We start from the raw sequence: 27,132 nt of genomic DNA, 5'->3' as shown, positions 1-27,132 counted from the left end.
CTGAGCCTCACAAGCCCAGAAGCCAGCCAGCAATGTGAGTGACAAGATGCAGAAGCCAACCAGCACATCTCTGAGATGGAAGTCCTATCTGTATATCCTCTAGTAATAAAGCCTTCAACACTGTACAGGTTTATAATACAACCCCAAGAAGACCACTGGATAGGAAGACGAATAGTTGGATGCAAAAAACAAAGACAGGCTCAACCTACCCTGATTTTAGCCCAAGGAGCAACAACCCTGCAGCTCCAAGAAGTGAGTAAGTCATCTTTGGCTTGCCACTTCTTGTACCACACATCCCCATTCTGCTAGTCTGTTTTTAGTATTGTTATGAAATATGCCATACAGAAGAATGTATTAACCATACATATGCAACTTATTCAGAAAACTGACACTCAACAACTACTAGAAACAACACACGGTTAGCATATTAGAACCCTCTCAGGTCTGTGCGTCCCTAGCACCTTTTTGGGTGGAAGGGCAGTCTGGACGGTGGGGGCTTGGAAGACCAGCCTAAGGAGTTGAGCTTTATCTCCAAATACCTGATGTATCTGGGTATCCTACTCCCTCCCACCAAAACAACCCAAATCCTGACTTATGTAATAATTATTCCTGGCTTTTCTTTCTATTACCTTCTATGTACGTACACATTTCTGAAAAATGTTTGATTGACCTGCTCTTGAGCTTTATGGAATCATACTCTGTATGAAATCTTACTTCTTGCATTCAGCATTGTTTTCTAGATTCTTTGATAAAGATGTGTACAGCTGTCACTCATTTCCACTACTACACAGTATCAGTTTACTATACCGCAACATATCCAGTTAATTGTTGATGGACAATTTGGTTATTTCCAATTTGTGGATATAATGAACAACTCTGCTACACCGTTATATACTATTCTTGATAAACACTTTTAAGTTCCTCTCAGCAGTGTGATCCAATATAATTATTAAAAAACTGCAAGTAATTTTAAATTTCCCAGTAGCTTCATTAAAAACGTTAAAAAAGGGTGAAGTTTTAATATTTAACTAAATATACTGTCATTTCAATATGCATAATTATAAAAATCACTGAGATATTTTACATTCTTTTTTTCTTACTAAGTCTTCAAAATCCAATATTATTCAACACACATCTCTTTTTGGACTAGCCACATTTTGAGGACTCAATAACCATAATGATTATTGGCTACCATACTTGAACAATGCAACTTGAAAGCATATTCCCAAGTACAGATGGTGAGCATAGAGGATAGTTTAGATTTTTATCCCCACATATTAATTAATGAAGTTCTTCTTCGAAATACTCCCAACCACTTCTGTCTGATGTTTTAACTTTGCTAATGTGGGTTTTATGAAATATTTCATTGAAATTTTAATTTATATCTTCTTGATTAATAATGTTGAACACCTTTTTACGATTTCAATCATTTGGACTTCCTCTCTTGTCAAATAGTTGTTCATGTCTTATAACGAGTTTTCTACTGAATCGTTTGATTTGTACTTCTTTATACATTTGTTTTACACTAGCTATCAAATCATGAATGGAAACCACCTTTTCTTTACTTTATGGACTACGCATGCACTGTTTTTGATGTTTAATGAAAAATTCTTTGTGGTGAATTTTTCGATCTTGTCCTTTAAGACCGTGTTTTGTGTCCACTTAAGAAACTTTTCCTTACTCTGGGATCATGCTTTATGCTTTTGCCCTTCACTGGAATACATTTGAATGATACTATAAGGCAGAGGTCTATAATTTCACTTTTTTCCCCACACAACTTTCCAGCATCATGTATTAAAAATCAGATCTTCTCTTCGCTCTGTAACCCTACCTGTTATTTACCAAATGTGCATATGCGCATGCAGCTGTTTCTGGATTTCCTATTTCATTTCTATGGTCTATCTTATACCTTTAGTCTGCTAAAGTTGCTCTGCCTTGAGGAATGTGATGAGTTTCTTGTCTCTTATATTTCCATATAAGTTTAAGAATCAGGGGCCAGCCCCATGGCGGAGTGGTTAAGTTCACACGCTCCGCTTCGGTGGGCTAGGGTTTCGCCAGTTCAGATCCTGGGCACAGACATGGCACCGCTCATCAGGTCATGTTGAGGCAGTGTCCCATACAGCACAACCAGAGGCACTCACAACTAGAATATACAACCATGTAGTACCAGGGGGCTTTCGGGAGAAGAAGAAGAAAAAAAGATTGGCAACAGATGTTAGCACAGGTGCCAATCTTTAAAAAAAAAATCAGCTTATCACAAAAAAATCTGTTGAAACAGTTTTTGGAATTTGACTTTAGAATCAGTTTGGGGAAAATTACCCTTTACCACATTGGATCTTTCAAACATGAACTCTGGTATTTCTCTCCTTATTTATGTCTTCACTAACACTTTTCAATTATTATCATACTCTCCTTAAAAGTCTGGCACATCCTATGGCAGGCAAAAGGGCCCCTCAAAGATATCCAGATCCCAATCCCTATAACATGTGATTATGTTAATCACATGGCAAAAAGGACTTTGAGCTGTAACTAAGGTTTCTCATAAGTGACCTTAAGATAGGTAGCTTACTCTGGATTATGCAGAGAACTTTCTCCAACCACAGGCAGGAGATGTAGCAGAAGAAAAAGAGGGAAGCAAAGCAGGGCCCCACCAACTGTTGGTAATTTAGACTGACAATGCAATTTGACCAAGAATGCAGGTGGCCTAAAGGAGCTGAGAGGCTCCAGACAGGAAAAAGGAAATGAGGGACCTCAACTTTACCCGTAGCCACAAGGAACTGAATTCTGCAAACAGTGTGAATGAACCTGGAAGTGATTCTCACATAAAACCTCCAGATAAGGCAGGAACACCTGGTTTCAGTCCGAAGCTGAAATCCAAAGTAGAGAAACCAACTGAGATCACCTGGAATTCTTATCAACAAAATTAAATAATTACTGATGTTTTAAACTGCCAAATTTGTAGTAATTTCTTATGGCAGCCAAGGAAAATACATATTCTTCATGATTGTTTTATACTATTAGAAAATGGAATCTTAAAAGTTACTATTTCCAACTAACTGCTACTACGTAGAAATTCTCTGGATTCTAAAAATAATTACCTAGAAAACTTATTAAGCACTTACTAACTTTAATCACTCACCCGTAAGATACTTTTGGATTTTCTATTTACATAATCCTAAATTCTTACTTCTTCCTTTCCAGCTCTTATCTTTTTTTTTTCTTTCTTTCTTTTTTTTTTGTTTGCCTTACTGGTCTAACAAAGATATCCAATATATTTGATAGATTTGACAGTGAGCATCTTTGTCTTATTCTAATTATAAGAGATTAGCTTCAACAATTCACCATTCAGAATGATCTGTTTGTAGGGGATTTTACAGAAACCCTTTATGAGGCTAAAGATATCCCCCTTTATTCCTATTTAGCTAAAAATAATTTCATGCATGCATGTTGACTTTACCAAATGCACTTTCTGCATTAAAGTGATCACAATCTTCAATCTATTCATGAGAATTGCATTGACTAACCTTTCTAATGTATTAATAACTTGCATTATTGAAATGAAAACTTGGTGTTTTTAAAAAACAGTCCTAGATTTGGTTTGCTAAAAGATTGTTTAGAATATTTAAACCTAGATTACCTGTAATGCTTGACTCACATTCTTGTGAATTTCTCATTCATGTTCTCTTCAGGTTATCAGTATCAAGGTTATGCTCTTCTCATAAAATGAGCAAAGTAGTTCCTTTTTTCCCACTCATTCACAAATATTTAAGTACTTAGTATTAGCTCTATTCACTGGAAATATTTTTTCATGGCTGGAATCATTCCAATTTTCGGAGAACTTGCTAATAAAGCCAAGTCATATTCGAGTTTGAAAAATTTTTTTAAATGGTTTATAACAAGTTATTTTTTAGTCAGTCTTGGTAAGTTAAATATTTTTCTAGAAATCTTTCCTTACGTAAACGTTCAAATTATCAGTCTAATATACTTCTAAATTTCTCCATGATCAGTAATTACATCCCCATTTTCATTGCAGCTAAAACATGTACATTTTCCTCTTTTTTGTCCTCATACATTTAATCTTTTCAAAGAATTGTGAGTATGGTTAATCCTCTATTCTATTAGACCTAATTACTTAAATTTTGCTATTTATTATTTCCTTCCATATACTTTTAAGGGGGTTTATTTTGCTAATTCTTTTTCTAACTTCTTGAGGGTTTTCTAACTTACGGCTTCTTGAAAGCTAAAGCAGAGTCTATTATTGTTCACAGCCGGCATTCCCTAGATTAGAGGACTAGCATATCCACACCCATTGTAATCACCTTTCATGCCTTTTGAAAATATACATCCCCAGCCCATAGGCTTAGCCATATGATTTGCTTTAGCCAATAGAATGTGAGCAAAGGTTTACGTAAAGAACATCTAAGCAGCAATTCTGAATACAATTATACACTTTAGCTCAGCCTGTTGTTCATCCCCTCTACTGTGTGAATGAATGAGCAAGTGCTGATAGGGGCTGCTCTCTCAGCATAAATCCCAAAAATGAGAAAACACCCAGAACAGAGCCAAACACACACAGCTGCAACAGCCAAGCCACAGCCACTGTGAAACAATGTGAGAAATTCTTTCTTTAAGCCTTTGAGATCTGGGGCGGGGCAGATTTTATACAGCAAAGAAATATGGGTGCTTGGCTTATTAATTTCAAGCATTTTCTCTAATACTTGCCTTTAAGCCTATCTCTTTAGGTGCACCTAAAACTCAGTTATCATTCCACTTAGATTTTCTAATTTTCACTATGATTTCCTCTTTGGTGAGTTATTTAAAGTATACCTTTATTCTAAAACATACAGAATTTTAATATTTTATCTTTTTATCACCCTTATTTTTAAAACATTGTTGATTGGTAAATCTCCATTTGAGCCATTCCTACCATTGGTATTGAGGATGGGGAGAAAAGTCTATTATTTTGCTCTTTAACATTTGTTTATTACTAAACACTAGTAATTCCACTAATAATGTGTTTTATGTACTATCAGTGCTTTGAAATTTGCTTTACAAACCACTGTAGGTCAAAGTACTACAGATATGCCCAAAAAGAACATGTACTCTGCAGTTGTTAGGTAAAGAGTTGTTACTCAAATTATTATATTTTTAATGTTTGAGTCTTCCTTTACTTAATTTACTTAGGGGATAAATTAAATAACTCACTATGACTGGATTTGTTCTATCAATTTTTGCTTCACATGTTGGAAGATTTTATACTAAGTACGTTAAATTTTAAATTATACTTTTCTGATGGATTTCTTCACTTCTAATCATTACAAGAGGACATTAGCACCAGGAATTCTTTCAGTGTCTTCAACTCTACTTTGAAAGTCTATTCTGTCTGATATTAATAAATGTACAAGAGCTTCTTTTGGCTTATTTATTTTGTAAGTAGCTGGGTTTTCTTTATAATTTTTATTTTTAATTGGTGTTAAAAATACTTAAAATTTACCATCTTTAAGTGTATAGTTCTGCAGTGTAATATATATTCAGAGTATTGTGGAGACATCCATAATTTTTTTTATTTAGCAAAACTGAAATTCTATACCCCTGAAACAACTCCCCATTTCCCCCTTACCCCCAGCAAGCACGGTTCTAATTTGTTTCTATGAATTTGACTATTTTATTAACTCATATAAGTGGAATCATACAGTATGTCTTTGTGACTTGCTTACGTAGCATGTCCTCAAAGACCATCAATGTTGTAGCATGTGCCAGATTTCCTTCTTTTTTAAGGCTGAATAATATTCCATTGTACGTATACACATTTTATTTATCCAGTCATCTCATGATGGACTCCTTAGTTTTTTAAGGAACTGCTATACTGTTTTCTATAGCAGCTATACCATTTTATGTTCCCACCAACAACCCACAAGGTTCCTTGTTTTCTCCACATCCTCTCCAACAACTGTTATTTATTGGGTTTTGATTTTTATTTTGAAAGTAGGAATCTCAATGAGTGTGAGGTGCTATCTCATTGTGATTTTGATTTGCATGTCTCTAATGAGTGATGTCGAGCATATTTTCAGGTGCTTATTGGCCATTTGTGCATCATCTTTGGAGAAATGTCTACTGGACTCCTTTGCCCATTTTCTAAACTGAGCTTTTGTTGTTGTTGTTGGATTTATTTATATATTTGAGAATATTAACCTCTTATAAGATATGAAAATATTTTACCCTATTCTGTAGGATGCCTTTTCACTGTTGTGTTTAATACACAGAAGTTTTTCATTTTCATGAATTCCAATTTGTCTATTTTTGTTTATTATCTGTGCTATTGGTGTCATATCCAAGAAACCACTGCCAAATCAAACATCATGAAGCTTCACCCCTATGTTTTCTTCTAGGAGTTTTACAGTTTTAGATCTTAGGTTTAAGTAATCTTTAATTAAATTTTTTTACATATGGTGTTAAGGTAATGGTCCAACTTTATTCTTTTTCATATGAATATCCAGTGTCCCCAAAACCATTTGTTGAGATTGTCCCTTCCCCAAGGAGTGGTCTTGGCACCCATCTTGAAAATCACTTGACTGTATAGTCAACTCAAGGGTTTACTTCTGGGCTCTCTAATCTATTCCATTTGTCTATATCTGTCTTTATACCAGTACTACATTGTTTGGATTGCTATAGTTTTGTAATCAGAAGCGTGAGATTTCCAATTTTTTTTTTTAACTGAGAAAGATTCGCCCTGAGCTAACATCTGTTGCCAATCTTCCTCTCTCTTTTTTTTCCCTCCCCAAAGCCCCAATACATAGTTGTATATTCTAGTTGTAGATCCTTCTAGTTCTTCTCTGTGACCCACTGCCATAGCATGGCTACCGACAGACGAGTGGTATGGTTCTACACCTGGGAACCAAACCCAGAACATCAAAGTGGAGCACACCGGACTTTAACCATTAGGCCAGCAGGGCTGGCTCAACTTTATTCTTCTTTTTAAAGATTGCTTTGGTACTTCAGGGTCCCCTGAGATTCCATATGAATTTTAGTATTGCTTTTCCTATGTCTGTGAAAAATGCCATTGGAATTTTGATAGGGATTACACTAAATCTGCAGATCACATTGGGTAGTATTGACTTCCAATCCATGTACACTGGATGTCTTTCCTTTCCCTTGTTATTTTTTTAAAAAGAGCGTTATTAGAGCCAGCCCGGTGGTGCAGCTGTTAGGTTTGCATGTTCCACTTCTCAGTGGCCCGGGGTTCGCCGGTTGGGATCCTGGGTGCAGACATGGCACTACTTGGCAAAAGCCACGCTGTGGTAGGCGTCCCATATATAAAAAAAAGTAGAGGAAGATGGGCTTGGATGTTAGCTCAGGGCCAGTCTTCCTCTGCAAAAAGAGGAGGATTGGCAGCAGTTAGCTCAGGGCTAATCTTCCTCAAAAAAAAAAAACAAAACAGCTTTATTAAGATATAAATCATATATGGTACAATCAACCCCAGTGTACAATTCAATTGTTTTTAGCATAGTTTTGCAACCATCATCACAATCAATATTACATTTTCATCACAATAAAAAGAAACTCAGCATCCATTAGCAGCCACACTCTATTTCCTCCCAACTTCCACCCCAGGCAACTACCAATCTAATTTTTTTTCTGTTCTGGACATTTCATATAAACAGAATCATACAATATGTGGTACTTTATTACTGGCTTCTTTTACTTAGTACAATGTTTTCATGTTGAACATCTATCAGGAAATTCATTTCTTTCTACTGCCAAATAATACTTCATTGTATGGTTATACCACCTTTTATGTACCCATTCATCAGTTCATGAACATTTGAGTTCTCTCCACTTTCATAATGCTGCAATGAACATTTGTGTACAAGTTTTCGTGTGGACATAATTTGTCATTTCTCTTGTGTATATAGTTAAGAGTGGAATTCCAGGGTCATATGATAACTCTGTTTAAACTTTTGAGAACTGCCAGACTGCTTTGGAAAGCAGTCTGATCATTTTACATTCTCATGAGAAGTCTATGAGGATTCCTATTTCTGCCCATCATTGACAATAATTGTGAGTGCATCTTTTTGATTACAGTCATTCTAGTAAGTATGGGGTGATATCTCATTGCAATTTTGGTTTTTCACTTCCCTGGTGGCTAAGGATGTCAACCAACTTTCCATGGGCTTAATAGCCATTTGTATATCTTCTCTGGAGAAATATCTATTCAGATTCTTTGCTTATTTTATAACCAGGTTATTCATATTTTTATTATTGAGTTGTAATAATAAAGAGTTCTTTATATATTATAAATACAAGTCCTTTATTAAATATGTAATTTACAAATATTTTCTCCTTTTTGTTTTTGGTTAGTAGACTTTTTAGAGTAGTTTTATCTTCATGGCAAAATTATGTGAAAAGTGCAGAGTTCCCATATACCCTATACCCTCCCACAGACACAGCCTCCCCACTATCAACATCCTGAACCAAATGTTACATTTGTTACAACTGAGGAACCTACACTGACACATTATTATCACCAAAGTCCATAGTTTACATAGGTCTCATTCTTAGTATTGTACATCCCACAGGTTTTGATATATGTATAATGACATGCTTCCATTATTATACTATCATACAGAATAGCTTCACTGCCCTAAAAATCCTCTGTTCTGCCTATTCATCCCTCCCTCTCCTCCCAACCTCCCAATCACTGATCTTTTTACTGTCTTCATAGTTTTATTTTCCAGCATGTCAAATAGTTGGAATTATACATACAGTATGGAGCCTTTTCAGATTGCATTCTTTCACCTAGTAATACGCATTTAAGATTCCTCCATGTCTTTTCGTGGCTTGATCGCTTGTTTCTTTTTAGCACTGTGTAATATTCCATTGTCTGGACATACCAGTTTATTTATCCATTCACCTACTGAAGGACATCTTGGTTGCTTCCAAGTTTTGGCAATTATGAATAAAGCTGCTGTAAACATTCATGTGCAGATTTTTGTGTGGACATAAGTTTTCAGCTCCTTTGGGTAAGTACCAAAGAGGGTGACTGTATGTTAAGAATATGTCTAGCTTTGTAAGAAACTACCAAACTGTCTTCCAAAGTGGCTGTACCATTTTGCATTCCCATCACCAAAGAATGACAGCTCATGTTACTCCACATCCTCACCAGCATTTGGTTTTGTCAGTCTTCTGGATTTTGGTCTTCTAAAAGGTGTAATGGTATCTCATTGTTTTAATTTGCATTTCCCTGATGACATATGATATAGAGTATCTCTTCATAGACTTATTTGCCATCCGTATGTCTTTTTTGGTGAGATGTTTATTCAGGTCTTTGGCCCATTTTTTAACTGGGTTGTTTTCAGATTGTTGAGTTTTAAGAGTTCTTTGTATAATTTGGATAATAGTCCTTTATCAAATGTGTCTTTTGCTAATACTTTCCACCATTAGGTGGCTTCTCTTCCCATTCTTAATGATGTCACTAGCTGACCGGAAGTTTTTCTTTTTCTTTTTTTTTTTTTACTGAGGAAGATTTGCTCTGAGCTAACATCTGTGCCAATCTTCCTCTACTTTGTATGTGTGCTGCCACCACAGCATGGCCGCTGACAAGTGGTATAGGTCCGTGGCAGGGAACTGAACCCAGGCTGCTGAAGTGGAGGATGCCAAACTTAACTTATAGGCCACGGGGCCAGCTCCCAGAAACATTTCATTTTAATGAAATCCAACATCAGTTCTTTCCTTCATTGATTGTACTATTGGCGTCACATCTAAAAAGTTATCGCAAACCCAGGATCATCTAGATTTTCTCTTATGTTATCTTCTAGGAGTTTTATAGTTTTGTGTTTTACGTTTGGATCTGTGATCCATTTTGAGTTAATTTTTTTTTTTTTAAAGATTTTATTTTTTCCTTTTTCTCCCCAAAGCCCCCCGGTACATAGTTGTATATCCTTCGTTGTGGGTCCTTCTAGTTGTGGCATGTGAGACGCTGCTTCAGCGTGGTCTGATGAGCAGTGCCATGTCCGCGCCCAGGATTCGAACCAACGAAACACTGGGCCGCCTGCAGCGGAGCGCATGAACTTAACCACTCGGCCACGGGGCCAGCCCCCATTTTGAGTTAATTTTTGTGAAAAGATTTAAGGTTTGTCTCTAGATTTTTTTTGCATGTGGATGCCCAGTTGTTCCATCACCATTTACTGAGAAGACTATATTTTGTCCATTGTATTGCCTTTGCTCTTTTGTCAAAGATCAGTTTACTATGTTTTTCGAGGCCTATTTCCAGGTTCTCTTTGGCTCTACTGATCTATTTGCCTGTTCTTTCACCAATACCACTGTCTTGATCACTGTAGCTTTTAGCAACTCTTGAAGTTGGGTAGTATCAGTCCTCTATTCTTCTCCTTCAACACTGACTTGTCATTCTGGGTCTTTTGCCTCTCCACATAAATTTTAGAATAAGTTTGTCAATATCCACAAAATAAATTCCTGAAATCTTGAATGGAATTGCATTTTATCTATAGATCAAGTTGGGGAGAACAGACAATATTGAGTCTTCCTATTCATGAATATGGGATATCTCTCATTTATTTTGTTCTTCTTAGATTTCTTTCATCAGAGTTATAGTATTCCTCATATAGATCCTGTATATATTTTCTTAGATTTATACCTCAGTATCTCATTTTTGGGGGTGCTAATGGAAATGGTATTGTGGGTGTCTTTTTATTGTCCTTTCAGTTTCTTCACTGTATCCTTTCTCACTACAATATTTAAAATTTTTTGATGAATTTATTTCTTTTCTTTTGCTGCTTGTGCTACTGGTGTCATTCATGTAAGAAATCACTGTCAAACACATAGTCATAGAGATTTTCTACTGTTTTCTTGCAAGAGTTTTATACTCATTTTGAGTTAATTTTGTACATGGTGAGTTAGGGTGGCATCTAACTTATTCTTTCACATGTGGATACCCACTTGCTCTAAGGCCACTTGTTGAAAAAGACTATTCTTTCCCTATTGAACGCTTTAGATACTTTTGCCGAAAGTCAGTTGACCACAGACACATGGGTTTATTTCCAGACTGTCAATTCTCTTCCATTGATCGGTATATCTACGCTTAATCTAGTACCAACAGTGTCTTAATGTAAGGACTGTGTATGAATCCTTCAACTTTGTTCTTTTTTGAGATTGTTTTGGCTATTCTAGGTTCCCTGAATTGCAATATGAATTTCAGATCAGCTTGTCAATTTCTGCAAAGAGGCCATTTAGGATATTGATAGGGATTACATTAAATCTGTAGATTGATTCTGGTTGGTTACTACTCTATGGTATATATTTTTCCAATCTTTTCCTTTCAATCTTTTTGTTTCCTTATTTTTTTGGTGTGTTACATGTAAATAACTAGCTGTATTTACATACACTCACAATATTTACCCATTTTGGCTACTTAAATATTTGGATTCAAATCTACCACCTTATTTTTGTGCTGGAAGCCCCCTTTCCCTTTTTTCTTGTCTTACATTTTTCCTTTCTCCTGGTTTCAAGGTTATTCCTGTAATTTTATTTTTAAATAGGTATTCTTCAAACTGCAACATGAAAACCTTAAAAACTAAAATTAATCAATAGCTTCTTTCCAAACACAAAAGTAACTTTAAATATTATTTACTTATTGTTCTCTCCCAGTTTGTGTTGTTATATTAAATCTGTAACATATAGTTATTGTTTTATACAGTTAATATTTATTTAGATTTATTCACATATTTATCACTTGCTTTGCTCTGCAGTCCTTTCTGTATCTTTGGCATCTGGAATCACTTTTACTCTACCTTTTGAATTTCCTTTGATAAGGCTCTGCTGGTTGCAATTTCTCTCGTTATATTTCACCCTTTTACTTGAACGATATTTTTTTCCTTTCTTTTTTTTTTTTTTTTTGAGGAAGACTGGCCCTGAGCAAGCATCTGTGCCCATCTTCCTCTACTTTATATGTGGGATGCTTGCCACAGCATGGCTTGCCAAGCGGTGCCATGTCCACACCCGGGATCTGAACCGGAGAACCCTGGGCCACCGAAGCAGAACATGTGCACTTAACCGCTGCACCACCAGGCCAGCCACTTGAACAATATTTTTGCAAGGCATATAATTACAGGTTGATAGTTATTTTCCCTTGGTATATTAACACTATCATTCCATTATCTGTTGCATTCAACTGTTACTGGTGGGAAGTCAGCTGTCCAATCACTCTTCTTTCTTTCAAAGTAATCTGCCTTTCTACCCTGGCTGCTCTACTCTGGTATCTCTCCCTCAGTTCAGAAAAGATCCTAGCTGTTACCTCTTAAAATACTGACTCTGCCCCATTTTCTCTCTCCTTTCCTTCTGGAACTGACTAAATGTCTATCTTATACCATGTTTATCACTCTATATTCCACATTTCTTGCTTGCTTTTTACTTTTTAGGGAAAAAAATTATTATTTTATAATAAAATCAACTAGATGTTAAATTACACAACTTGGTTTGAAATGTACCAAATAATACAGCAAAGACTGTCTAGCATATCAGTCTATACCCTCTTTTACACATTCTCTCTCTTTGCCTCTCTGTACTGATTTCTGAATAGTTTCTTATAAACTGTCTTCCAATTCACTGATTCTCTAACTGTATTTAATCTGCTATTAATCCCTTCAATTGACTGAGTTCTTAATTTCAAACTTAACTGTCTTTACTTCCAAAAGTTCTAGGAAAGTTATTCTTTATAATTTCTTCTTCCCTACACATATTTTTATTTATTTAAACATAGTAAGCATAGTTACTTGATATTCTGGTTAATAATTCTACTATCTAAGTTATTTCATGGTATGGTTTTGCTGTCTGTTGCTTTTGCTCATTCTCACATGTGGTACCTTATTTCCTTATTTGATTATCAACTTTGTGAGCTGCTCACTTTCCTTATAAAATAATTTGAGTAAATCCTTTGAAGTCTAGGACAAAGGTGAATGTCTTAACAAAGGAGCTACATTTGCTTCTGCTAGGTTTCTGGGAAATTAACAGGCCACAATCACTTTAAATTTACAACTAATGGTTACTTTAGTCACTCAATGTGAATTTGAGTTGCATGATTATAACTTCTAATCCAATTTTTTTCCCCCTTATTCTGCTCAGCACAAGTAGGGAAATATTCTCTGTAGTCCCCAAGAGGAGCAGGTGAGAGACAAAGTTCTCTTTCACTGAGGGTATATTTCTTTTGGGTACCAATTTAATGAGAAAAGGACTCCTGTTGGAATACCCAACTATAGCTGGACCCTAGGTTTGTGTCTTTTATCCCTATATTTTGGGTGCCTTTTGCAAAGCAGAACTCCTCATACTCCCAAAATTCCAAAATAGTCTCCAGGGTAAAACTGGTTTCAATACTTCACTTCTCTGTGGTTTTATTCTGAGAATAACTTAACTTGCAGGTCTTCAAGGACTTTAAGGAGATGTTTTCTCATCTATTAATTGCCTGCTTTAGTTGTCTTCAGTAGTAAGGACATGCCAGAAACAGAAAGCCTATCTATACTCACTCTTTGGTGCAGTTCAACATACCTTCTGGATCCAGCAAACTCCTTTTGCAAAGTCAGAAATGACCAAACTACCCTATCAATTCAGCATTCTCTTTATTTACGTCTAACTCAATCTTCCCAGTTTCTAACACATCTGATTATTCTCTCCTCTTGAAGCCAGCTTTTTGCTTCCACAACCCACCCCTTTCCCATACAGCTTCTAAATGATCATTCCTCAGGGCTCAGATCTGGATCTTCTCATGGGTACATTTCCTCTACCACCAATATATCTTAAATTATCAACATCCATCTCTTAGAATACTTTAATAGCCTCCCAATTGGATTTCTTCTGCCACTCTTGTCCCCATCTAATCCGTTCTCTGCCTTAGTAACCAGAGTGATCTTTTAAAAATAAAAATTAGACCATGTCCCATTGTCTGTGTAAAACCCTTCAAGGTACTGCATTTGAACTTTAAATTCCAATCTACTTAACGTGGCCCACAAAACCCTGTATGATCAGACTCCTGCTTATATCTCCAATCTGTCCTCTTATATAACACTATAAGCAAATTGACTTTTTTTCAGTTCCTTAAACACATCAAATTCTTTCCCACCTCAGATCCCTGACACTTGCTGTTCCCTCTTCCTAGAAAATGGTTTACCTGCTCTTTGCATGGTTCATTCTTACTCATACTTCAGAGCTCACCATAATTGTGACTTTCTCACAGGCACTCCCTGACAATCCAATCCAACAGCATCCTGTCCCTTTTCTTTAGAACATTTACCATAATGTGTGATTAACTACTTCTTATGAGTTTATTTTAATGTCTGTCCTCCCAATTATCTGTAAGAACCAGGCATGTAGAAACTCTACTGTGATCTTCCCATTTCATGCCTAGCACAGTGTCTGGCACATAGCAGGAGTTCAATTAAACATATATTAAGTGATTGATTTCTCTCCCTTTAAGCAGACCCACAAGAAAAGAACAATTCTAATCAGAAATTACGTGTTGAACACAGAATTAGAAACAAGGAGAATAAGCTAGGTGATAGGAACATACACATGGACCAAGCTAAAATAAGACACACTTACGAATAGACCCATAATGTTTACAGCCATATAGCCAAGATTATTTATCTCCAATATTTAACGAATAAGGCAGATGCTGGTTTTTAAGTACCTCAATATATGGTTTTTAATTACTGTTGTCTACCCTTTAGTTAAAGCAAATAATCACCTACAAATAGCATATGTTTCTCAAAATGGTGGCTTGAAATTCCATTATTTGGAACTCTGGAAACATTTTCCCTCAGAACCAATATCATACACAGTGGTTAGGTTCCTTTGGTTAGTTCATAATGTTTAATCCATAATTCATTTTTCCATTTTAACAAATATGAATTGAGCACTACTTTGTGCCAGGAACTGTTCTAGTACTGGAGATACAGTAGTGCACAAAATAACACCAAAATTCCTATTTTCACAGATCTTACATCCATGTGATCAAAACAGAAAAGGGGTGCAATATACAGAATGGTAGACGGTGAAGAACAACGCAGGTCAGAGGGACTGGGAATGTAGGGAGTGCAATTTTAATCTATTATTAATTGAATTTATTTCCATCTCTTTCTGATCCAAAAAGGATTTAAGTTAGCTATTACTTACAGAACCTAAGCACCACAAACAAAATAACAACATTTACCAGAGGAAAGACTTTCAATCAAGAAACTTTATAAAAGCTACCATACCCCGAGGCAGGGTCTCCAGAAAGGCAGTAGCTAGAGAAGGTAAGAGGGTGAAAGCAGTGATGGAAATTCCAGGAAGAAAAGAGATGAAGACTCAAGAAGGAAAGCACACTTCTTGTCGATGATGTGAACCTCCATGGACAGCCTGTCCCCTCTATCCAACCACTAGTTGGTCAGCTTTTCTTTCTACAACTATAACTATTTCTGACCAAGATCTCTTTCTTATTTGGCATATTATAGTTATGTAACTTTTCCCTCGTTATTCTATCGCCAAATCAAATATTTAACTTTTAGGGTTTTCTAATCAATTTAATGACAGGAAAGATCCCTTTTAATCCCTACCTGTATCATTAAAATTCCTATCAAAGGAATAAAGACAGCCAGTAGACTACTCTAGCGCTTTCATATTCTACCCTAATAACTGCAATAGGTATCAATAGGGATGAAATGCAAGAAGATAAAAAATTGGAACAAGGTTTCAAACAGCATCCCTAGCACCATAGTAATGACTGGACAAAGAGAGACAATCAGCCAGTTTAACCTTCTATACGTGTCCACAACCAGTTCCACTACCACAGGGCACACGCGCACCACAGACTAAGGCAAGAAGGACAAAATGGGGCAACAAAAGCAGTAACCCCCGCCTCTAAAGCCCTGCTCATATAGCTGAAGTGATTATAGCCGGGTAAGGAGTAAGCCTGTCCATAGCTTCAGTTTTTATTCCTTTTTATGAGAAAGGGGCTTCTTATTATTTTCACCTGAAAAAGCCAAGGGTTTTAGTCAGTGAGTGCTAATATTTTTTTGTAATTAAAGTATCAATTTCATTGTCACTTTAATAAAATAAAATTACCTCTCAGGTTGTGACTATCAGATATTTCTGAGAATTTTTCAAATTAAATATAATTTATTTATAATCAAAATTTCATGGGGCCAACCCAGTGGTATAGTGGTTAAGTTCACATACTCCACTTTGGTGGCCCAGGATTTCCGGGTTCAGATTCCAGGCATGGACTTAGCACAGCTCGTGAAACCACACTGTGATGGCACCACAGATAAAATAGAGGAAGATTGGCAGAGATGTCAGCTAAGGGCAAATTTTCCTCAAGCAAAAAGAAGAAGGTTGGCAACAGATCTTCCTCACACACACAAAAAAAATTCATGAAATAAAGCCTCAAGTTTAGGAAAATATAAACAACAACACACAATCAAAACATAGTATCAGCAGAAAGAGTTGTCCAGAAATAATTACCTTTATGGCTGTGTGTTTGTTTTCATCTTCTTCCATCCATAGATCCTGTTCATAATAATATAAGCCATCATTGATAACTTTAGCAAGCTCAGATGTAATTTTTGCCCGAGACATATGGTTGCCCGTTGGATCTCCTCCAGGATGTTTTCTCATGTAAGGTGGTGTCTGAGTTACAATCAAAATCTTGTTTAAATCCTGGTCATCAATTTCATAATCTGAATCATTATCAGACCAACCAGTAAATGTGTTTTTTCGTGCTTCTATGTGTTCCATCTCTTCATCAAACAAAAAATCAAGTTCTTCTTGTTCTTCTTCATCTGGAGGATACAGTTGATTTGCTCCCTCTTCAGGTAGAGATGTCGATTCCTGAAGGAAGAAACTGGTATTTTGTATAAAAACTTTTCTATCACTTTAAAAATTAATGTTACATGTAAGTAATATCAAGCTTGTATGCTCAATGACCAGTTTAGGAGGCAAATTATAAAAGAAAATCAAGCCAGTATCATTCTGGCCCAATAAAAATAAAGTAAGTGTTAAACACTAAGTTTAAGACTAAAGAAAAACACAAAGCTGAGTAAAAGAAGGATTATATTAAACACTCCTTTATTTTTTAATTTTTCCAAGGAAGATTAGCCCCGAGCTAACATCTGCCAATGCTCCTCTTTTTGCTGAGGAAGACTGGCCCTGAGCTAACATCCACGCCCATCTTCCTCTACTTTACATGTGGGACACCTACCACAGCATGGCTTGCCACGCGGTGCCATGTCCGCAACCGGGATCCAAACGGGTGAACGCTGGGGCTCCAAAGCAGAACATACGCACTTAACCACTGCGCCACCGGGCCAGCCCCTAAACACTCCTTTAGAGTTAGAATAGTCCTTAGCTCATCCATCATAACACACCAACTTGTTTTATGGACGAGGGAAAAAAAGGCCTAGGGATGTGATACTACTTGCCCACAATTTCAGAATTAGTCAGGACCAGAACAAGCAAGATCTTCTGACTTCCAGATTCAATGATCTTCTCTAGTCTGAACACTTTTTACCTCACAATTATATTAATACCATTAGGAAACTAATACCACAGTTTCCTAGCTAATCCTCAGGCCCTCCTCACCCCCATTCAACGTGGCCCAGTTTTCATGTTAATCAGTGAATTTCTACGCTCCCTGGAAAATTTAAAATAGCTTCCTACTGGGTGACATAAGTCCAAACTTTTAGATCCTAGATCCTCTAAAATCTAACCTAGTCTAGATTTCCAAAACTTTCAACACAAGGAAATAGATTTCTCAACGCTGTCATCTTCCCAAGCCTTCCTCTGATCTCTCCTTATCCTTCAGCAAGTGCTAACTCTCCTATGCCCAGAATAAAACAATCCCCCTCTTTCAGAACTCCTATTCATGTAGATCTATATTCATTCACTCACTCAGTAACTATCTGGGTCCTCACTGTGAGCAAGCACTGTTCTAGGAAGGGTATACAGTAATAAATAAAACAATAACTCTGCCCTGATGGAGCTAACATTCTAATAAATAGAAGGCTGTCCATGATGTTTTTACTAAAAAAAGAAGTAAGTTTTAACCCATTGTGAATATATTTAAAAGCAAAAACTATATGTCTTGTTATTCACATCTGCAAGTACATGGAAACAATCTTAGAATAAACACCAAGCTGTTAATAATGGTAAACCCTGGACAGAGCCTTTTATTTTTTACTTTACATCAGTTATATTTAAATTTGTTTCAAACATAAAATTTTTTGTAATTTGAGAGTAAGAGACAATTAATTAAGAGATCTGTGGTTGAAGATGACTTGACTGAGCATACTTATTTGCAGTAACAATAAGCAGTAAGAAAAGAATAAATCATATCAATATGAAAACAAGTATTACTATCAAAAGATCAGAAATGTTTATGACTTTCTGGAAAGTAGAAAACAAGTGAGACTGTACTGATAATAAACAAAACTAGAGGAAATATCAATCTAGAACCTATATAAAGAAAGGCGGCAGGGAAGGCAGACATCATTGGTCCCACTCGTGTTATAGAGACGGTAGGTACAAGAGCAGGAATGGACTATGTGATAGCAATCATAATAGATATTTGGAAAACCAATTATAGGACACAGCTAGAACAGTTAACCCCACACCCTTATCTAAGAATATGAAGCTATAAGATCTGCTCCCACCTAAAAGCCCACTATGGCTTTCTAAACAAAGTTCAAGATTTGCCCCTAAGGGAGGGCTTATGTTTTAGGAGCTGGAGAGAGGTTGAACACATCCTAGTGTTTAAAGAGAGCTAGAGGGAAAAAAGATAAGGTAATTTTATCAATGAATTACTAAGGAATTCTACCTCCCAGAGAAAAGTTCTCCTTATTTAACAATTCTGGAAATCCAGAACCAGCATGACTATTCTCTTCCTAGGTCTAGAAGTCCAAGTCCATAGGCCCTTTACACTTAACAAAAAGTTTGCAATCATACCTCAGAGTCACGAAAATGGCTCTCTGGATGAGCAGATCTATGAGGCCACAAAAGAAATCCACACTGATTTACCAATACTAATATGAACTATCAACCAAAGATCACCAGATACTAAGGACTGATCATCACCCTAAAACAGAAAGACTTTAAAAAAGATTGATGGAAATATCAGAACAGAATCTTTTTTAAATCCTCAACTCCAGAACAACAGTAGCCAGATGATCAATTCAGGAGGTCCAACATCAGACAAAAAGGAATACCAAAAGTTGAAAAAAAGAGAAACATTAGTTTCTCCAAAATAAAGGACATGCATGCTCGACAAAATGAATAAAAATAGACTAACTCCAAGGTATATCATCTGAAATATCAAGAGCGGAGATGAAGAAATAATCTTAAAAGCCTCAACAACAACAAAAATCACTTCATACAAAAAAATCTGAAGGGCCTGAATTCCATAAGAGGAAAACCGACCAAGAGGACAGTAGAAAAATGCTTTCAGATTTCTAGGAAAAAACACTATCTGCCCAAGATTTCTATATCCACTCTAGAATGTATATTTTAAAAAGATCATTTTTTTTAAAGTATGTTGGCTATGTTGTCAATAACTAACCTACCTCAGCAGGTATTTCTGAAATATCTAGGCCCCCACAACCTACAGTTCATCTTTCCTCCAGGCAAGATCTTTATTCTGTACTATGAGAATACATTTCAGATACTATTAATGGTAACAGCGTTCTTTGGCTATAAAACTGAAAGGCCCTAGATTTTCACAATTCTCTTTCCACTTCTAAAATCAGATTCTATCACCAATTTGCTGGCCCTAGACAGCACAATCCAGTACTTACCCTTCCAAACACTTTTTTCATCAAATCAAAGATGCTAACAATTTTAAGATGAACCATTATTTTAAAAGAAATGTTGACGTGAAGACTTTTAAATATGGAGGTAAAAATGTAGATCTTGGAATAAATGAAATATGGTACAATTTTTTTACCAGTGAGTCCAGCACACTAACCTCTCTAGTTATCCAGGTTTGCCATGACAAATATATCATGAACAAATTAATCAGGAACTTTAGAAGATCTTGTTTTGAGAAAGCTGCTTTAGGCTTTTAAAATGCCCCTGGAGCAAGAAAAACTCTTATCAAGATTTAAATATGCTATGTTTAACCACCAATGCTAATTAAAAAGTTATTTTGATTAGGATTTCTCAAACTCAGCACTGTTGACATGTTGAGCTTGATAATTCTTTGCTGTGTATGTGACAGGGGGATACCTGTGCACTGTAGGATGTTTAGCAGCACCCCTGGCCTCCAGTCACAAGATGCAGGAGCATTCTCAGTTGTAACAACGAAAAATATCTCCAGGCATTGCCAAATGTCCCCTGGTGAAGCAAAATTATCAACCCCCATTCTCCCAATGGAGAACCACTTTTAAATCCTTCATGCTTCCTTTCTTCATGCTTTGATCTCAGGAATAAGAGCCCTGCTCTGAATAATCTTCAATATGATAGCCTTCTTCATCCTTCCCACATCTAGGCCCAATTATTTTCAGTGACTTTTTCCCTATAGAGCTTACTTTCAATATTTGAATCATTTGAGTGGCACTCAAGTTTATTTTCAGTAAACTTTTCACTTTGAGATAATTGTACATTCACATACTATTCTAAGAAATAATAGAGGTCTCACGTATTTTTTACCATCTCCCTCAATGTTAACATCTTGCAAAACTACAGGATACAAACAAGACAGACATTGACATAACCCATCAAGCTTACTCAGATTTCCCCAGTTTTACTTGTACTCGTTTGTTTGTGGTTAGATCAGAGCAATTTTTAACACATTTGAAAGTTCTTGTACCCAACCAGCAGTCAAAGGCAAAGCAGTTCTATCACAAGGATCTTTCCTATTGTTTCATAACCACATCCATCTTACTCCCTCATGTGCCTCCAAGAAATCAATCCTCTTTTCCTCTTCTATTGTACACTAAATCATTATATATTAATCTGTTATGTACCCTTTACAAATAATTAACAAGGATACAAATAATATAACAAGATTATAAATTCAAATTTTAAAAAGATTATTGTCAGCTTTAAAAAAACAAGTATTATTCAAATTTAGTCACAAGTAAAAAGGCCAAAATATTCTTAAATCATATTCAGAAATAAAAGATAAAATTTAAAAATTGACACAATATAACATTTTCAACTACTGAGTAACCCGTAAGTTTTTAGTGAAGGCCAATGGTTCCAATTTTTACAATTTTTTTAAACCTTTCCAAATTTGATTCATACACCTAACAGAAAATACACTGGCCTTACACTCCAACCAAGAGATATCACTCTTCACTTAGTTTACAACAACTTACCCTCAATTTCACTGAGGATGGATGATGTCTCTTTTTGACTTCTATCCAGTGTTCTGAGTCCAAGTCAGGCAAACTGGTAGACAAACCTCTAGACATTGCTTGAAGATTACTTGTGTCAGTATTTTTCTTTGGGTTCAGTGGACTTCCAATTCTTGGAGAATTTGGGGCAGACTCTAAAATGTTAAGTTCTATAGTTAAAATAATGGTCCTCTTACTTAGAAAATACTTTTTTTCTTCTTGGGCTTTTTTTTTTTTCCACAAAAACATGATAAATCAATCACAGTTATAACCTTTCTGATGGTTTTCAAACCTTAAGAACTTGTAAGATATATCTGACTGAAAACAATGAATAACAAATAAATGTCACCAACCCTTACACAGACCACATTCACTCAAACTCAAACTTCTGAAGAATATCAATGAGAGTCACTTACTAATGATGACAATATATCTATCTTGGAGTCAATTCTATGTGAAATCTTAAGATTAAAATCTATTAATTAAAAATGAAATTATAGAATCTCAAATGTTATTAAGCCACAGTTAGACTAAATGTACATTTTATTCAAGACAACACCAGTCCTTCACTGTTCTGCTAGGATCTATACCAACGCATACTATACTTCTACTTTTCACACTTCCTTTGCTTAACAAGATTAACCTAAATGTAGTGTGCCCACTTAGCACATACTAAATAGTCAGAATTTCACATCATTAAACTTCCTTGGCAATAACATTTAAAACATTTAAATGTTTTAGAATTAAATGTTAGAATTAAAAATGCCTTTCTGCACACTACGATTTAATAAAAATAATGTAATATGGACTTACTTTGGATAAAAATTATTTTAAAATAAATTTATACTGTAAAATTCTAAACATCATTATTTACTCCCCAAAGGCAATTCCTTGAAAATACTGCAACGTTAAATATTACATTATATTTCCTTTGGACATTGCTGCTCTACAAGTTTGTTAATTAATGATACGTGCATCATCAACTGATCAACAAAGTAGTTAGTACAAGTGAAATACTAGGGTTGGGCTGTCAGTATTAATATTAAAGTTATAGGAAAGAGAAAAACATTAACTCCAGAGAACCCTATTCCTAACACTATGAATTATCTATGTCCAGGCAGTGAATAAAGCTTGGAAAGTAGGCTGAATCGACCATCCTAGTAACTGTGAGGATTAACTAAATTACTATGCATAGTTCATGTATAAATGATTAGAACAGCACCTGGCACATGGTAGGGAAATCAGTAGCTACTATTTTTAACACAGACATTTAATCTTTAAATACCTACTTAAGTTTATTATATAATCATCTCTATATGCTCTTTAAGATTGAACACTTTTTCTACCCTAAAGTCAAGTGTTTCACTAATTTACATGTGCTTAGCTTATAACCAAATGACATCAAAATACCAAAGAATTTGGGTAAAATAAGAAAATTTAGAAGTCTGAGTTTTTAAAGGGTATTCATCTTATAATTAAGTTATACATATGCTCCGTGTGATTTTCTGTATCTGTATTTTCTTTTACAATGAAAAGATTTCAAACCATATGTGTGTAAACTTTAAGGATAATGGTAAAGCCCTAATCTTCCAAGACCAAATGAGTTTGAATACAACTTGGATTACTTGACATCAAACTTACAGACAAAAAAATGAGACACATACTTTGACACTCACAGGTTCTAATTTGTGAGAATATAGGAAAAAAAATCTATCTTTGCTGCTTTCCCTAATTGAAAATTCTCAACATGACTCTCTAGAGATAAATCATCATATATAGTCCGTGGAATCTACTAGGATGACGTTTTTATCCACCTTGAATCACAGTTCTGGGTAATTATATACACTTGCTTTAAAAGGATTATATACTTTATGTGTGGCACATTCAAGAATACATCTGCAAATTACCTTTCGAAAGGAAATCACTCAGCTCATTCAATATTCTTTAAAAGGCAAAAAAACCCCACAAAAAACAAGATTGTCAGGTAGCTGAACTCTCAATTTTGGTGAATAAAATCCTTTTACTTAAGAGTAGATAGCGCAATACTATTTCTATAGAACTGCAAAGTCTAAATTTCAAAACTAACATCTTACCATTCCCATAGTGAACCTTTTCTGGTGCATTAAGGTCCTCTGTTCAGTGCAAAGGTTAACAAATGTTAGACAATTCCACCTCCATAGAGGGGAAAACAGAAATTTTAATTTCTTTGATGACAAGGATCAAAAATGTTTAAATATTTTACCATACAAATTCCTCAGAAAGTATACATCAAGGGTTATGTTTTTGAAATTTAAGGTCTTCTCATTTGAGATAAAAAGGATATAGATAAAAGTTTTACTACTTTTCTCTACCCAAAGGTACAGACAAACACAATCTACACTTCCTATCCTTTATTTCCATTTCAAGTTTTTAGTGACATACTACTCTACTGAATTTAGGAACTAGGCTTTCTTATCAGAGGGGAATTATTAAGTCGGACATTTGAGGATTCATGGGAAAAGGCTGAATTTCCATATTTATTCCTACAGTAAATGTGAAACAGCACAACTCTAAGAACATTCCATCTTTTTATACATCTTCATTATCCATCTGATTTCTGATGTATAAAGAACTCAATTTTTGACATTTAAATATACATTAACATGTTTCACACAATAGGTATGTGCATGTAAATGAGTGTATATTCAAAAAACACAAAAATGTACAAGACATTGTAATTTTATTCTTGTAATTTTATTAATAATGCATAAATGGTTAATGGACAGGCATTACCAACTTGACTGACCTATCTTAGCTACCCTGTGGAAAAAGTATTTCATATTTTATCTGACTCACCCAATGCTTGTTCATAAGCAAGTTAAAAATGTCATCTTGGACCCCAAGTTTACACAATAAACTAACTTATACAATCAGACATTGTATCTCTTTAAAAAAAAACCTTAAAAAGTCAATTTTCTTCAACTTTTAAAACACCTGCCCAAGTTGCTGGCTAGATTTAAAAGAACAATCAAAGAAACACTTAAATAAAAACATCTGTGAGACTGTCCATCAGAGCTTTATTGATGGCCAAGTTTCTCATACTGGTGTATCAAAAATACATTTTGAAGAATAAAGAAAAAAATACTCTTGTTCATTTCTTAAATTTCTTATCCCTTAGAGTTCCACACTAATAATTCTTATAGTCCATATGAAATATTACAATACGTGAGTTATACAATGTACACTATACCGAAGGGCAAATCAAATAGCAAAGGATCTAACAATCTGGGAAATGCCACTCAAGCTTCTCTATTTCTGCTTTATTGATCTGGACACAAGTACATAAGTTTGGAAGGAAAAGACAGAATCTTGCAATATTTCCAGAATGATAATTAACTTTCCCACCGTGAATAAAAGTAGCACATGCAGCCCAGGCTAACCACACACAAACGGGCAGCTCCTATAAAAACAACAGCAGTCCTCTGGTCTGTCTCTCATCATCATCACAAAGGTGTTTATCTCCACTGTAGTGTTGGCCCAACCTCCTCCATAAGGAGTTGGAGTAGATATTCTTGCACAGAAGAAGTCTGGTCGCTTCCATTTCTGCAGCACGATTTGTTCCAATATTTATAATGATATTTCAGTGAGTCACCTATTCCTCTGCATATTCCGATCAAATGACATCCAAGAGCATCAGCAGATCATCACCCTGACTGAAAAAGGTTTAAGCACACATATTTTTTCCCAAGAGGGAATGTCTTAAAAATGATCCAGGAAAAAATTCTTAACATTAAAGCAGTTTTTGGAAATTCTAAATACCACCAATTCTTTAATCTGTAATTATAACAACTTCATAAGAGAACCCCAACTCTGCTTTAGAATACAGGTCATCTCGTCTTTTCAAGACAAGGTTGAAGCACATTGGTTACAGAATTAAAGTAAGGCTACCCCACTCTTGAGAATAAGGCTTTTAGACTATTCCAATCCTACTAGACTATTCCAATCTTCAAAAGGGAAAACTGGCACAATATATCTATAATCATTTAGTAAAATTACAAAAGGGAGACATTTCACACATGATAAAGTACACCAATAATCCAAAACTAAATGGAGCAGAGCCTCACCCATAATTCTTAAATCCCTATTTAATTTATAGCTCTGCTTGGGAGGCAATATGAATAGAATTTAGAGCATCAAAGTCATTTAGTTATCTTTAATTTTGCTATTGAATCTAAATAAACTTAGAAAAAGGATAGGTAAACTGGACCAAATAGCCTACTGCTACACTGTTTGCTCTAAATGAAATGCAGTTACCTGTATGTGAACAAAAGGCTTGGCCTGGTACAAACTCTGGGCAATCAATCAGTTGTGAGAAGTCTGTTTGTGGCACACTACGTGGAGGAGGGCCCGGAATTGGCCACTTTTCTGGTTCTATTTTTTTTCTCATTTTCTCATCCACAATTTCCACTTCTGTGCTATCCTTCAGTGCCTATAAACAGGAATTTTAAGCTATTAAAGAACTTTCATTCATATGTCCTATACTTGTAATAACCTAAAACGTTATTAAATCTGAAATTAGCAGATGGTTAATGTTTCTATACATATTCATAAATTAACTTAAAACACAACAAATTTTAAAATCATTTGTCCCTGTAAAGTAACAAATATCTTGATTTAACATGTAGCAGATAATCTGTTTTTCACAATCAGAATAGTCATTCCATCAACTGGAAACAAACTACTTTTAACTATAATTTTTATTCTCAATTTTTTTCTCTCACATATTTCCTTTTGGCTTCCATTAATATAGTATCACCAAATAAAATTTAGGCATTATATTTTATTGTAATAACTACCACCATTAAGTGAGTGATAAGAAATACCAACACACATAGATTCTTCACAATACTGTATAAGGTAGGTGTAATTACCCTTATTTCATAGATGAGGAAACTAAGGCTCAAAGAAATAAACAAACCTGATAAAGATCACAGGACTTTGTATGAGGTAATACCAGGACTCAAATCATTTACTATCTGTCCACCACTAAAAGTCTTAGCCACCAAGCTATGGTGCCTCTCAAAAACAAACAGGCTGTAAATTTAAGGATGAAATAAAACTAGAACAAAATTTCTTTGAAATAAAAGTTAAAGTCTTATTGATCTGAACTTTAACTGAAATTCAAGGTTATTCACCTTATAGAAATTAAATTAGGAAAAAATGCAAATATAAAAACTTAGCATACATACTTGTTAACTTACAGAAATTAAAACTCACTATATTTTAGTTGAAGGACATATTATATGTATTACTTTAAGAATCTTAGGGGCTGGCCCCGTGGCCGAGTTGTTAAGTGCACATGCTCTGCTGCAGCAGCCCAGAGTTTCGCTGTTTGGATCCTGGGTGTGGACTGGCACCGTTCATCAAGCCATGCTAAGGCAGCATCCCACATGCCACAACTAGAATAACCCACAACTAAAAATATACCACTATGTACTGGGGGGCTTTGGGGAGAAAAAGGAAAAATAAAATCTTAAAAAAAAAAAAGAATCCTACATTCGTATGCCCTTAATATTAGTATAGTACTTACTTCTCATGTTAAATTTTCCATAACTGGACATTGCCTTAAAATTAGTATTAAAAATTACTTACAAACAAATTCTTTTTTTTTTTTTTAAAGATTTTATTTTTTCCTTTTTCTCCCCAAAGCCCCCCGGTACATAGTTGTATATTCTTCGTTGTGGGTCCTTCTAGTTGTGGCATGTGGGACGCTGCCTCAGCG

At 35.3% G+C, this 27,132-nt stretch overlaps 1 protein-coding gene across 9 annotated transcripts in view; it reads right to left on the bottom strand.

Annotated features, from left to right (window-relative positions):
- Positions 1–27,132, bottom strand: part of LARP1B (La ribonucleoprotein 1B) — a 132,155-nt gene that overhangs the window by 78,318 nt on the left and 26,705 nt on the right. For 8 of the 9 annotated variants that reach the window (XM_046656671.1, XM_046656676.1, XM_046656668.1 and 5 more), the window contains exons 9-11: positions 25,665–25,839; positions 21,354–21,526; positions 16,507–16,872 (exon numbers count right to left, since the gene is read on the bottom strand). In XM_046656671.1, coding sequence (XP_046512627.1) covers positions 16,507–16,872; positions 21,354–21,526; positions 25,665–25,839 — 714 coding nt within the window. The remainder of the gene's footprint in view (positions 1–16,506; positions 16,873–21,353; positions 21,527–25,664; positions 25,840–27,132) is intronic. The other variant, XM_046656675.1, reaches the window with a different exon arrangement.

Source organism: Equus quagga, chromosome 3, assembly GCF_021613505.1.
Source record: "Equus quagga isolate Etosha38 chromosome 3, UCLA_HA_Equagga_1.0, whole genome shotgun sequence".
NCBI classification, from domain to species: Eukaryota; Metazoa; Chordata; class Mammalia; order Perissodactyla; family Equidae; genus Equus; species Equus quagga.
The sequence above is the reverse complement of the archived record's forward strand: the minus strand, read 5'-3'. Positions and strand labels throughout refer to the sequence as shown.